Raw genomic sequence first — 13,810 nt, forward strand, 5'->3', positions numbered from 1 at the left:
TAGATATTTAAATATTCATGCTGAGTGAGGAGAACCATACAGTTTTTAGATTCTAGATCATGGAGTTAAATAATCTTTAAAATAACATAACCCATATCCTGTATTTTGCAAGTCAGAGAATCAGATGGACTTAGATTGTAAACTGTATAAACTTGAGCATGTTTCTTAATCTCCTTGACCCTCAGATACCTTATCTATAACATGGGGATAATAGCACTTGCCTTGTAGAAATATGGTAAGGAGTATATAATTTAAATAAAGTTAGTGCACTGTCTGACTCACATAACACGCTCAATATATGTTAACTGTTATTGTGATCACTATTTTCCAAATGAGGGGACTGAAACACAGAGAAGGGAAGTGACTAGCCCAAGGTCACATAGCTTTTTAATGTTAGGGCAAATATTAGAACTCAAATCTCTAATAGTAATTAAATATCACTTATAGTATATCACCCATTTTATTCTTTAGGAGGAGGAAAAATAAACTGTCTAGTTCTGTGAGAACTAGTTTTAGCTCATCCAGGGAGAATAATGACAAGGAATTAGCTGACATAAGAAAAGAATGCCTGGGCTCAAAAACAAAACAAAACAAAACAAACAAACAAACAAACAAAAAACAGCAAGGAATAAATAGAGAACAAAGGAGAAACAATAATTACCGGAAAGTTTAGATAGAAACGTTGGAACATTGCTATGGTTGGTGAATCACAGAACTGATCTCTATCCTACCTAATTCTTTTACTTACCATAAACACTTTCACAAAAATGGTTAGGTTATTCTTTTTTCTTGGGGATGGAGGTGGAGAGGAGGTTCCGAATGCAAGAGTTTCACAGAAAATTACTGTGAATTCAGCTTTATGAGACCATTTCTATTTGCAAAGCAAAGGAACCCTGTAATTGAAGTTAGAATGGAAGCATGAGTACTACCAAGAATTAAGGAATGATACATTTTAAAAGGATAGTTGGCTGGAGTGAAACCTCATAGTGGAAGCTGTTAAGAAAGTTAGCAAAAATAAAAAATATGGCTCAACAGTAAAGCCATATTGTTATTGGTTCATGTTGCTACAGTACAGCTAAGTGCAGCACTGAGAGTGATTGCTTTGTTAGATGAAGGTATTCTTAATAATTAGAAATATATGAAAAAAGCCTGTCTGTCCATATGCTAGAATAAAAGATTAATTTACAGTTGGCTAAGCAAAAAATAATATATTTTTTCCTAAACTGTACTTCATTTTAATCAGGGGACCACAGTGGTTGTTGTTGCAACATCCAAGGAATATTTAAAATGTCCCAGGAGTTTCCTTAAAGGAGCAAGGCCATTTTTCTCAATTCATTGCTTCCTAGTGCTATGGCACAAACACTGCTTCCAGAAAGTCTGACTGGAGTTCCTAGCCCACCAAAAGAAATACATTGTGATTACTTCAGGTGCAATCACTATACAAAATGGTTGTTCCATTTTTACTTCATACTTTAATCTTGAGTTTGCTGATTTACCTTTTCTGAAAATAATTACATTTCCAAAAAAAATATATTGATAGCACTTTGATTTCTTATTCACTTGATAATTTTCACCTTTACAGGGCATCAGGTACTGTTTATACAGCTCTAGACATTGCAACAGGACAAGAGGTAGGTGCTAACATTCAATCCTGATTTTTATTTTCCTTTATTCATATTGAACTGGTTTCCTCTTTGATGGCATCTATGCCTGAAAAAAAAATGGGTAGCACTGGATTGACAGTGGAGTTTACTTTATTGGTTTCCAAAGAGGATATCTGAAGTGGATAGCTTACTCATAATTAATGACAGAAAAGGGGAATGGGTTTGTTGCATGGAGAAAGAGCTTAGTAAAATAAAGAATTTGCATGCTCCAAAATATGGATGTTTATATTTAGTCTAATGATCATAATTCATTCTTTCATTTTAATCATCATTCAGGTGGCCATAAAGCAGATGAACCTTCAACAACAGCCCAAAAAAGAATTAATTATTAACGAAATTCTGGTCATGAGGGAAAATAAGAACCCCAATATTGTTAACTATTTAGATAGGTAAGTGTTTTCTCTCATTATGTACTTGTTTTCTTCCTGGTATGTCATTTTCTTGACAAATTATTTAGGATCTATTCATTTAGCATCCATTCTAACAAATATTTCTCAAATGCTACAAAACAGATCAATTGCTAAGCTTGTACCCATTTATCTTTGTCCATCTATTAAACATTTGAAGACATTTTATGGTCTTGCTTTTAAACATGAGTAGTTTGTATAATTTCCTTTAAAGGTTCAGACTCTGTATTGGCAGGAATTAGCCTATTGCATATAGGAGCGAGCAGTAGTGCTTTAAACATTTCATCGACTGTTTGTATGGAACCATGCAGTCTCTGGGTGCCTAAGTGAAGAAGGCTGTCTACAACGGCCCTGCTTTAATGGACACGTTGTGATTAACTGACAGTGAGGCCTAGGGACTTTAATCTTAAACCTTTTTCCTAGACCAGGTAATTAATATCTTTCATCAGTGGTATTAGCAGGGGGTTATAAATAAGCATTTAAAGACAGCACTAACTCCACTTGTGGTTAACATCTGTCTCATTCAATTTCAGTAAGTGTTTAGCACCACTGTATGGTGTACTCTGGGGGGTACAAAGGAAATACGATTAGGTCTATAATCTCAATGAGCTTAAGATCTTGCTTTCTGTGTTTTATGCCAGGTAGACCAGTGGTACAGAAGGAGAGGAAGGGAGGGTGAAAAAAGAGGGTCAAATTTTACAGTCGAAATTAGTGTTTCATAAAATGTCACAACTAACTTCTATTAGAACTGAGACTTCAGCACAGTAAATCCATTGCAAACGCGAATCTTTTTGATTCAATGAATGCTTAAAAATATTTTAGTAATCAATTCAATAGAATGAAAAATAATGCCAGGATCTTAATAAATAGTCTATAAATCTGCTTACCATGGGCCAGTTCAGTCCGAGAATTCAACATTGTGGCTTAAATTATCCAAAAGAGTTATTCACTGATCCCGTTCATTGAAACTAGCTTTTACAATGAATGTAGTAGTCAGTCACAAGAGGCCTCCTTGCTATTTTCCTTCTTCCATAGTGCACAGTCGTATCTGATGATCCTTTGGTTTCCTTGCATATTCTCTTTTAACATTAAGGAAGCGTCTCATTATCATGTTTTCTTCTTGTTATATAATATGACCAAAAGAAGAAACTGACCACAAATGGCCTTTATTTAGAAGAGTCCCTATTTCCTTAGGTTTTAGTCAAAGTATTTTTCTTCTCTTGTTTTAGCTACTTAGTGGGTGATGAACTATGGGTAGTCATGGAATACTTGGCTGGTGGCTCTTTGACTGATGTGGTCACAGAGACCTGTATGGATGAAGGACAGATAGCAGCTGTCTGCAGAGAGGTAAGAAAATAGAGCATTTCTAGCTGAAGAGAACACCAAAATTGGCTGTTCTTTATCTGATTATTCAGAATGTTTAGAACACAAAAGTAGTAATACCACTTCGTTCCTACTGAAAAATATTGGAGAGCCTAAATTCAGTTTAAATCCTAACATAATAAGACTCCCTCTTCCCTCCCTCCCCTTGTTTGTTTTAGTTGCTTTGCTATAGATCTTTTGAGTTTCATCATACCATCCACAGGTGCCATATTTAAGACTGCATTCTGCAGTCTTAGTGAACATGGAAAACAGTGATGTTGGCATGGAACTTCTTTCTGATTTGGGGGAATTTTTACATGATGGTTATTTTGTCTTGCATGTGTAATGTGAGTCATGTAAAAATACAGACTACATTATAATCACATTAGTTTCTAGAAGGCAATTTAAGTGGGGTCCTCCCTCAGCCCAGAAAGTAATTATTTTCACAGTACAATCTAGATTTCTCTCGTAGCTCTCCAGTGGGTCTAAGTGTCTGCCTCTTTTCCAATAACAGTGTCATATCCCTATTTTCAAGCTATGCTAAGGATATTTTATTATATTTATGTTTTCAATATATAAAAAAATTAACTCTTTACTAGAATTTTATCTTGGGCATTACCGTCTACCACATTCATTTTGGTGAGTTTTTCTGTAGACACAACTAGGAACTCTGACCCATGGAAACTTGAAAAAACAATGATAAGAAATAAAATAAAAGCAAATAATTTCAGCTAGCCTTTTTTAAAATTTTTAAATTGTTAATTTAAATTTCCTACTCCTTTGCTTTCCTCACATTCTCATTTCCTCTTTCCCAAACACACACACACAGATCCACCAAACGCATGTATATTTTATTCATTCAATAAATCAAACGTATAATAATCAGGAGGATGTTTGACCCCGAGCCTGTTGTTTCCATCTTCTAGTCTTACAGTGCAAAGCCATTTCCAAACAAATACCTATAGGTACTTGATATTGATTCCCAAACCTGGCTGTCCATCAAAAATAGCTTGGGGTACTTGTTTTAAATGCAGATTCCTCAGTCCCACTCCAGACCTACTGAATTAAATCATACCATGGACACAGAAGGTTACTATATCTGTCTGAGATCAAACTGAATCCATATCTTCCAGATAAGTAGATCAAAGTTCAATTATTTTAATTGGTTAGTTTTGCAGTATTAATGATTTAGTGCTACTTATCACAACATCACTCTTCATGTCCTAGTCTGACTCAGGAGCTTTCACCTTATAATGCTAAGTTGTATTATTGATATAGATGGTAATGATTTTAAAATTGTGTTAAAAGATTTAGTAATCTATTTTACTTGACAACATAAACTTATACCCTTGCTCAAAATTTCTCTAGAAATTAAACTTAGTTTTTTAAAAAAGTATTTGTGATATAATTAGAACTTTTTTTTCCTGATTCAATAGTGCCTCCAAGCTTTGGATTTCTTACACTCAAATCAAGTGATCCATAGAGACATAAAGAGTGACAATATTCTCCTTGGGATGGATGGCTCTGTTAAATTGAGTAGGTATTTTTGTTCTGATGGTGTTTGAGAGAGTATCTGGGATTTCAGTTCTTTTACTGTCTATTTTGAGAAGAAAGTGGCTACTGAAAGTGATCGGTTTCAAAGTATTTAGAGCCTAGTTTGAAGTTTAAAAATTAGTGCTGTGTTCCAATTATGACCAGATTTGGAGGGGTTCAATGTTTCAGAATTTCCAGCGTCTTCTATCTGCTGGATGACAAATAACTAATAAGAAAGCTGAAAGTTTCTGTATGTTGGAGGGAACCAGACTGAAGTCTAGTAAAAATATCACATCAGTCAGTTATTTCAGACTCTTAAAATCAAGACCAGCTGCAAGATCAGGCAACAAAAGGATATGAGCTAGGCAGTTGTGGAAGCTCAATGTCTAACAAAGGAAACTAAAGCCATATCTGAAAGCAAATTTTTGTAAAAGAAAAATAATTTGAGCTGATTTTAACTGGGTTTTCTTCTCTGCAGCTGATTTTGGGTTCTGTGCTCAGATCACCCCTGAGCAAAGTAAACGAAGCACTATGGTGGGAACTCCCTATTGGATGGCACCAGAGGTTGTGACTCGAAAAGCCTATGGCCCGAAAGTTGATATCTGGTCTCTGGGGATTATGGCAATTGAGATGGTTGAAGGTGAACCCCCTTACCTTAATGAAAATCCACTCAGGGTAAGTCAAAAGAAAACTCAAGTACTTCTTCCTCAGGTAAGGGAAAGGCCAAATGTCATTTTTTCTCTCTACCAAAAGTAGCCAGAAAGGGCTCTTTGCTGAGACAAATGACATAGAAGTTCCAGGTTATAATTTTCAAAATTACTGTGAGTTATTTTCAGTTTCTGTTAAGGTGTCTAAGTTTTCTCCAATGCTTTGAGATCAGTATTCCTAATGGCAGGGGACCTTGACATTTTTAGTATAGTTTTCTGCTGTTAAAAATGCTTTTTTAAAAAAGCAAGATGTGTGAAGAAAAGAGTATTTTTATCACATACTATGTACGGTTAATCTATCTAGGACACACTTGCTTTATAATTACTTTAACAAAGTAAATAAATGCATTTCCAGAAGAGCTATAATTTTTTACATTAGATATTGTTTCATTATTAGTTATAATCTATTGAGCAACAACAGCTAGGCAGGTATTGAATGGAATACAGGATAGCTACTGTGCCAGCCTGATGAAATCAAACTTAATTAGATTGTCAAGTAGAAAACGAGCGAAAATAGTTTGTGTTGGGTAGCTCAGTTTGCTACTGTAGAATCAGAGGTTTGATCCTTACATGGTCTGGTTACCTCTGTAAAAAGAAAAGCTCCATTTCATAGCCTAATGCTACCATCTTTATTCAGATATGCTGTTGATCATAAGAGGAAAAGGCAAAGGAATATGAAAGAAATGTTTGCTCAGGACAGAAATCAGCCAATAGCAATTTTCTTGTAGACAGCCTAAGGGTGATCCAGAAGCTGTGTTGTATAAAGGTCTTCACACTACTGAAAACAGGAAATATGCAAAGAGTCAAATTCTACTCTCGGAAATGCATGCGGGTACATTTACTAGACTTACAGTGCCAAAGGCACCTTGGAAGTTGTTTGTATCATTACCACTAAGAGTCTAAATTTGAATTTCATGTTTAGTATACAAAAAACATTGTCCTTAGCAAACAATTAAGTATTTATATGTTAAGCTTATAAAATCCATATTCAAGCCAAATATATGTGGGTTTTATACATGGAAAGAAACATGCAAATTAATTGTCTAGATTTTTTGCAGTTCAACATTTTGCAATTGGGAGTGGCATTCCCTATGTACAGAAGGGGTGGACAGCCTCCTTGCCCCATCCTAATTCTTCTCTGGTACTTGTTCTCTGGTCCTAGTCCCTGCACTGATTAGAAAACAAAAGATAGCACTGAATGCCCTAATGAATGCTATGGGCTATTGCTCTGGTCTCATGAAACAATCTGGAAGTGAGATGTGCACATTGATTAGCTGCCTGCAGAGCTGAGTGGAAAAGAAGGGGCATTTTCTCACCATTTGTGGGTCAGCCCTCCATGAACTTAATCAAACCCACTTATGACCTATGGACCAGCACATAAGGATAATTATATAGTCTTGTTGTCTTCATTGTTTAACCACCTTTGCCCATTATGAAATAACAGCTAAAGAACACATCACGCCTCTCGTTTCCATGGATTTCTTCCTCTAAATCTTTGGACTTCGAAGGCACCGAATGGATTATGGCTATTTTGCTTTCTGCTTCTTAATGAGTAATTTGCAACCTGAAAAATTTAAGGATTAAATAAATGGCCCTGTAAAGCAGTTGGTCTCAGTAATGTTTATCACTTTCTTCAGTTCCCCAATTACAATTGATCTCTTTTTCTAGGCTGTTAATCGTTAGAAAAAAGAAAACAAGTTTTAATCTTTGTAGGCATCTTCTAGCCTGGGATTAGCACTCATAATTAACAATTTGTCTCTTAGAATCGACAACTTCATATCTAAGCACGTACTTGTAGATTAAGAAAACATCAGGTTCAGGAAGCCTACATCAAGGCTATAACAAAAAGATCTGTCAAAAAGATCACCCTGTTGAATTCCACTGATAAGTATTTACTCTAACTTTGCTCATTGCTCTCCATGTGTGATCAACCTCTAGTTAATCAATCAACATATCCATATTGAGCCAGCCCTCTATCTCTCTGTTAAGCACCATGAGTACTTTTTCAGTTTTGATTTTAAATGTATTGCCCTCATGTTCTCTTAAAGAAAACACAGTGTCTCAGGCTATGTGTCCTTATTTGGGATTTTAAAAAATGTAGTCACTGAAACCATGGAGAGATTAGAAAGAAAAATATAAATGAGCCCATAGGAAGCCTATGCTTTCTTGGATGCTGGTGGCAGGCCATGTGTGGGGAAATAGAAAATTACACAATTTCAGGAGAGCTATAAGGAGAACTAGGTTGATTCTTCTTTCTTTAAAATTCTTCCTATACTATTACCCATCCATCACTTTAGGATTTAAAGAGGTAAAAAGCAAATAAGAGGAAGGAAGACAGAGTTGTAGAGTAGAAGGTAGCACATTGATGTGGAAAAAAAATTTGACCCATGTAGTCAGGCACATCTGAGTATATCCTAGCTCCACAACCTATAAGCTCTGTGACCTTCAGCAAGTCACTTAAAACCTTTATAAACCTGCTTGATCTAACATGAAGATAATATCTATCTTGCAGAATTAATGTGAGAACCAAATGAAATAATGCATGCAAATCACCTAGCACAGTGTCTAGCTCATAGTAGAAAATATATATAGAGAGAGAAACATTTGTATATGAACAAAAATATAAGAAAGAAAAAAGGGAGAAAGCATCTAAAGTGCTTTTTACCCATCCAGGAAGGAAGATAGGATTCTCCCCACTTCCCCAAGAACTTCTCCTCTACGCTAGTTACACTCCCATTCCCTTAAAGAGTGGAGGCTTCTGCACAATTCAGTTAAATTATCAGGAACAGATAACACTGAACAGAATAGATTAAAGGGGAATCTGGGGCTATACATTTGAAAGTTGTTTTTCTTTCGCTGTGTGTGTGTGTCTTTGTTGTGTCAGTTTCAACTGAGCACACACTACGAATATTGCCTAACATATAATTGACACAGGAATTAGCTACTCCCCCCACCCTCGGTTATAAAGTGGTTGAGATTTTTTTAAATGTAAATTGCTCTGGACTAATTGGCCTAATTTCCTCATTTAAAAAATGCCCTTTAAAGGTCAGAGAGTTATTAACTGTACTGATGTTATGAGGTTGGTACTCTTTCAGAGACAGAGAGGAGACAAGCTTCTTCTTCCTTCCTCCACTGCCTGAAGTCTTTACACTCAACATAATTGACCTTGAACATGTTATTCTGTGATCCATGGACATTTTTAGTGCCGTTTCCAGTAATATCATGTCTTGTTCTTTCTGTTTGCCAAAGTGACTGGGGTTAAAATAGAACTTTAACTCTGGATATGTAAATCAAATGTTGGTGTTCTGCTCACTGACCTGATTTTTTTTGTTAATTGAAGATATAATTAAAAACCTATGATTATAATGATCTGATTCTAAATAAGAAGGCACAGTCATTTCCATAAAACAAATCTTTGTTCTGTTTTTTTCTCAGCACCAAAAGAGCACCTCTTTGTTGATTTTGTATCCCCACATAATGGGGCTGTTCTTGTCAGTGAGTTTTGATGAAATTTGATATTTGTGAAATGGTTCACTGACATCCAGTTGAGGGCTCCACTGGACCCTGTGAGTGAAGCCCTTTTTTATGTGTAATTTTCCGAGCCTTTATCCTAGTTGGAATGAACTTTAAGTGTTTTCTTTCTATCCTTGGTTTAAACATCTGTGAAACCGTATCGAACATTGGATCTTTGAAAGACAGTTACTGGTATCTGTATAATATGTAGTATAATATGTGAACCAGTGATCCTATACCTGTTGTTCTCCTCCTTGACTGTGCTTTAGAATCATCTATGAAGCTTTAAGAATATTGACTTCAGATTTCCGCACCAAGGAGTAGACCAAACGCAAAGCTCTGTGGCAAGCCCTTTATAGAACCCTGGCTAGATAGAAAAATAATTCTTCATCAACCTTTTTTGAGCATGGTTGTTTAACTGGTTATTCACACTATCATTCTGTCCACATTTCTTCATTTCATCTAAATAAGTGTCATGAGTAACTCTGTCAAAGCCTGTTGAAATCCCGATGCACTTTATGACATTCTCTGATTTACCACTCCATTAACACTATCAAAAACAAATGACATTAGTTCAGCATATACCTTCAAGGTATGCCATTTTCTTTTTCAATTTTCCTTCTCCTGAAAATGGAGTTCATCATTAAAATGTGCTAGCTGTTGAGTATACAGCACATATTGGTGATAATAAAACCATCAGTCTGACTACTCATGATTAGGAGTGTATTACCTGCATGGCCAGGGAGAAGGAGGGAGGACAGAAATATAAATTAAGATCTGTTGTCTACACTAGGAGACTTGCTACTTCTCCTTGCCCCACTGTTAAATCACTGGTTAGCTTGTTTGTCTAGAAAAGCTAGTAAAGAAGAAGAAAAGAATCTCTAGCAACTAAAAAAGCAGCACTAAGGGTCAAAGTGCTTCTAGCTCCCTCCAGCCACTGGAACCTGTGTTGTGGATTGGAATGTCTGGGTTTGATGGCCCGTGCTCATTTGGAATTAAAGTCAGACATAAACTTCCTGAGTTCCAGAGAAGCAAGCATACTTTGCCACTCAGTCAATATTATTTTGAATGTATTTCAGGAAGAGCAGGGAGCATTCCCTTCTTTTTCTGTAAGCCACTATGGAACAGTAAGATTTATTGATGGTTTGTTGACACTCCTCCTTTGAGGGCAAACCTATGCTTAAAAGTAGGGGCAAGTTGGGATAACTGCAACTAAAATAATTACAGAATAGTAAAAGGGTTTCTTTTTAATAAAAAAAAATATTCCCTGTCAAAAGATAGATAGTTCTTAAGAATCATTGGTTGTCAGGGATTTAGCATAGAAAAATGGGACCTAGCCATAAAAAAGTCTCATTTAGATTGTAATTCAGAAGTAGACAGCTCAGACTGGTGAGTTATGACCCAGAAGACACCCAAAGGAGAAACCGATTCTACAACAAACTAAAATCTAAGAGATTCTGGACAGGTGAAGAGGGAGAAAGAAAGATTGAAAATTTGCCTGGAGACCTACTATTGGCCAAGACCGATATTCCCTTATCCTACTATTTATCTAATCATTCTTCTGTGTCCTTAAAGTATAGCTTGGGAATAAGCCAAAGGTACAAATGCCTATTGTCTTAATAGGTTGTTACATGCTGTGTTCCAACTTCTGGTGACCCTATGAATGAGTAAACAGTACCACCACAGGGTTTTCAAAGTAAGATAGACAAGAAAGATAAAGATTGAGAAAGAAAAATGCAGTGGTTTACTATTGCCTTCTACTGCATAGGATATGGGTCCGACCCATATGTGCTTGGGTCTGTGGTGTCACAAATCACTAAACACCTAGGAAATGTAAGCAACCCTTTAGAGCCCTCATAGGTACCAGACTTATAACTAAGCAGTTCAGTCCTCAAAATCAAAGTTCATTCTAAATAGGCAAATTATGGAGTGTGATGTGATGATAGGCATTTGCCAACTGAAATGCCCACTTACGTATCTTCTTCTATGGCCTTTTAAGTCTGTTTTTGCCAATGAAAAATGAGCTTACCAAGAAAATCAGGGTTTTGGTGATAAATAAGATCATTTCTGACCTTTGTCATCATTTTGAAATATACTTTTCCAACCTGGCTGTGACATTTTAGAAGACCCTTTGCTTTATGATAAAAGGATACTCTGAGATGTCTTACATAAGCCTCTCAGCAGAGAAAGTTAACTTGATTAAGGCAGTATTATCTCTGTAGCCAAGAGAGCCAGTGTTCTAACATTAGCTCCAAAACCAGGCTAACCTTTATGTTGCAGCTTCTCTTTTTCTTTCTCTCCTTCGGTTTCTTCTTTCTTTCTTTTCTTGCTGGCGGGTCTTTCGTTATTGAGGGAGGGAGGAGTTGGAGGGTGCCTTCCGGAGGCACGTCCTTGACGCAGTAATCACTCCGGATCCTCCTGCTAGAATCTCTCGCGATCATCTATCTCTTCTCCTCTCTCTCTCTCTCTCTCTCCCCTTTCCCTCCCTCCACTCCCTCTTCCCTCCCTCCCTCCTCCTCTCTTCATCCTCCTTCCACTTTTTCTTTCTTTTTTTATAAAGAATTGAGCCAGTAATCAAGTAGAAAAATTTATCAGCATTTTTCATCAATAAATGAATGTGAGGGGGCCAGACAAGGAACTGTATAGTGTTGCTACCAACTATACATATTGTGAGTTGAAGAATGAAATCTCTTCCTAGGTCTATAAGTCAGTAGCTCCATGACCTTTTATAGATTACTTCTCAATGGGTCTCCATTTCCTTATGACTTCAAACAAGTGGAATTTGATGAGATTATCGGTTGCCAATCAACCCCAGAATTCCATGGCATTCCTTGTGCTTAAAGGTCTCAAGGGATGGGTCACATGGCTCTTGATTCCACCAGAACAGTTCCTCTTTAATTTGTTCTCTGTATTGAGTTTCCGCATGAGATTCACTTAAATAAAAAAGGAATCTCATAGATCTTACTCTGATTCTGTGTTCTTAGGCTATAGACAACCTGCAGCCTTCCATGACTGCTGGAAGGGCCATGGTTTTGAGTGTGCGTTGCTTTTAGGAGTGCTTCTAGAAGAGTGATCTTCAGAAAGCATCTCAGAGACATCTCTCATCACCTCCTGACTAAATCTGTTTCTCACAGTATATCTCATAGAAAGGGAAAGATTACCCTTTTCCTACCAAGCAAAGACACTTGATCATGATGTGAAACATGCTGCCTGTGGGACTGGACAACCCCACTCTGACATGAATCCAGAGAAGAGCACTGCAGAGATAAAACTGCTGCAGCGGCCTGTGGTCTACACTCTGTGGTGTGATGGGAAGAATTCTATGTTATGGTGTAAAGGGATCTTCAGCTGATGAACTACTTATAAAATAGAATTTGAAACCATGTTATGAAACTGAAAATACATGTTTCACAAATCATCTCTCTCAGTCTGACTGTTTTGATCTTAATATAGTTATTTGGAAAAGCCCAAAGGAGTCAAGGATTTAGTCCCTTTCTTCTCTAATATTCCAAAATGAGATATGAACAAATATATAATGTTTAATGGTACCTTAGAAATCAAAATCAAATGTGGGTTGATGAGAAAATGGGAGGTGAGGAAGTCAATATACCAAATATAGACAATATTTTGAGGCATTTTATGTGAAAAGGACCAGAGATGGGGCAGTAGAAGAATGGGACCTAGGATCAGGTCCCTTTGACCTCCATGATTTTTTAGCCTTTATCTTCATTTTTTTTCTGTTTTATTCTACCAGCCACCTTCTCTTCTCATTGTCCTTTGGCCTCTCTCTTTCCCCTATGTTCTCCCTCTGGTTCTTACAGCTTCTCCTCCTGCTCCATTTCACTTTCCTTCCCTTTCTATCTCTATACTTGCCTGCACCCTCACTTCCAAATCCCTTGTAAATCTAAATCTTGGGTTCTGCTTGGACTGCCAAGGGTTGCTTTCTGAATGCATAGCCTGTTCTATGTTTCTTGACAAGCACTGTTAATCCAGAGAGAGTAGAATGAATACATGCATTGTCAGAGTCATCTGAAATTTATTTTGTGGCAGTAGCCAGTCCTTTTATTCTTGAAAAGAGCACTCTAAAGCTAGTCCAACACCTAATCAGTCAGAGGTACCTAATTACCTTTTACCATCAACCTATAAGGGGGGAGATTAAACAACAAAGCCCCCCCCCATCATTTGGTGACAGATGAAAACTACTATACGGGACAAGTAGGGAGCTAAATTAAACCACATTGCTTACTCAGTTGTCACGTTGGACTGTTGGGTTCAATAAGTCAAAGTATGGAATACAACATTAGTTATATATAGTAATTTCCTTTTCGGAGATTTGGCCCCACTTACCCTCTTCCTAGAAATAAAGAAATGTCAGGGCCTTTTATGAAATCCAAAAACACTTCAGAAGCACCAACACACAGTGGCCTTTAACCTCTGAAATCCCAGGTCATGAGTAAACTATGTCATAATGCATCAAGTCACTCATTGCCAAATCTCTCTCATCAAACAGTAAAAGGTAGTTGAAAATTCTAAAGTGATGAAGGAACCAGGACAACAGTAGGTTGTAAGCAACAACCAGAGTACAAGCTGCTTATAAACTCCCAACACATATAGGGACACTGAT

At 36.8% G+C, this 13,810-nt stretch overlaps 1 protein-coding gene across 20 annotated transcripts in view; it reads left to right on the forward strand.

Annotated features, from left to right (window-relative positions):
- The window catches only part of PAK3 (p21 (RAC1) activated kinase 3), a 281,213-nt gene that overhangs the window by 244,697 nt on the left and 22,706 nt on the right, over positions 1–13,810 (forward strand). For all 20 annotated transcript variants that reach the window (XR_004952810.1, XM_036226636.1, XM_036226629.1 and 17 more), the window contains 5 exons: positions 1,583–1,631; positions 1,941–2,053; positions 3,301–3,418; positions 4,870–4,969; positions 5,445–5,641. Coding sequence is in view for 19 of the 20 variants with exons in the window: in XM_036226636.1 (XP_036082529.1) it covers positions 1,583–1,631; positions 1,941–2,053; positions 3,301–3,418; positions 4,870–4,969; positions 5,445–5,641 (577 nt within the window). In the remaining variant the exon portion in view is untranslated. The remainder of the gene's footprint in view (positions 1–1,582; positions 1,632–1,940; positions 2,054–3,300; positions 3,419–4,869; positions 4,970–5,444; positions 5,642–13,810) is intronic.

Source organism: Rousettus aegyptiacus, unplaced genomic scaffold (assembly GCF_014176215.1).
Source record: "Rousettus aegyptiacus isolate mRouAeg1 unplaced genomic scaffold, mRouAeg1.p scaffold_m13_p_9, whole genome shotgun sequence".
Taxonomy (NCBI): Eukaryota; Metazoa; Chordata; class Mammalia; order Chiroptera; family Pteropodidae; genus Rousettus; species Rousettus aegyptiacus.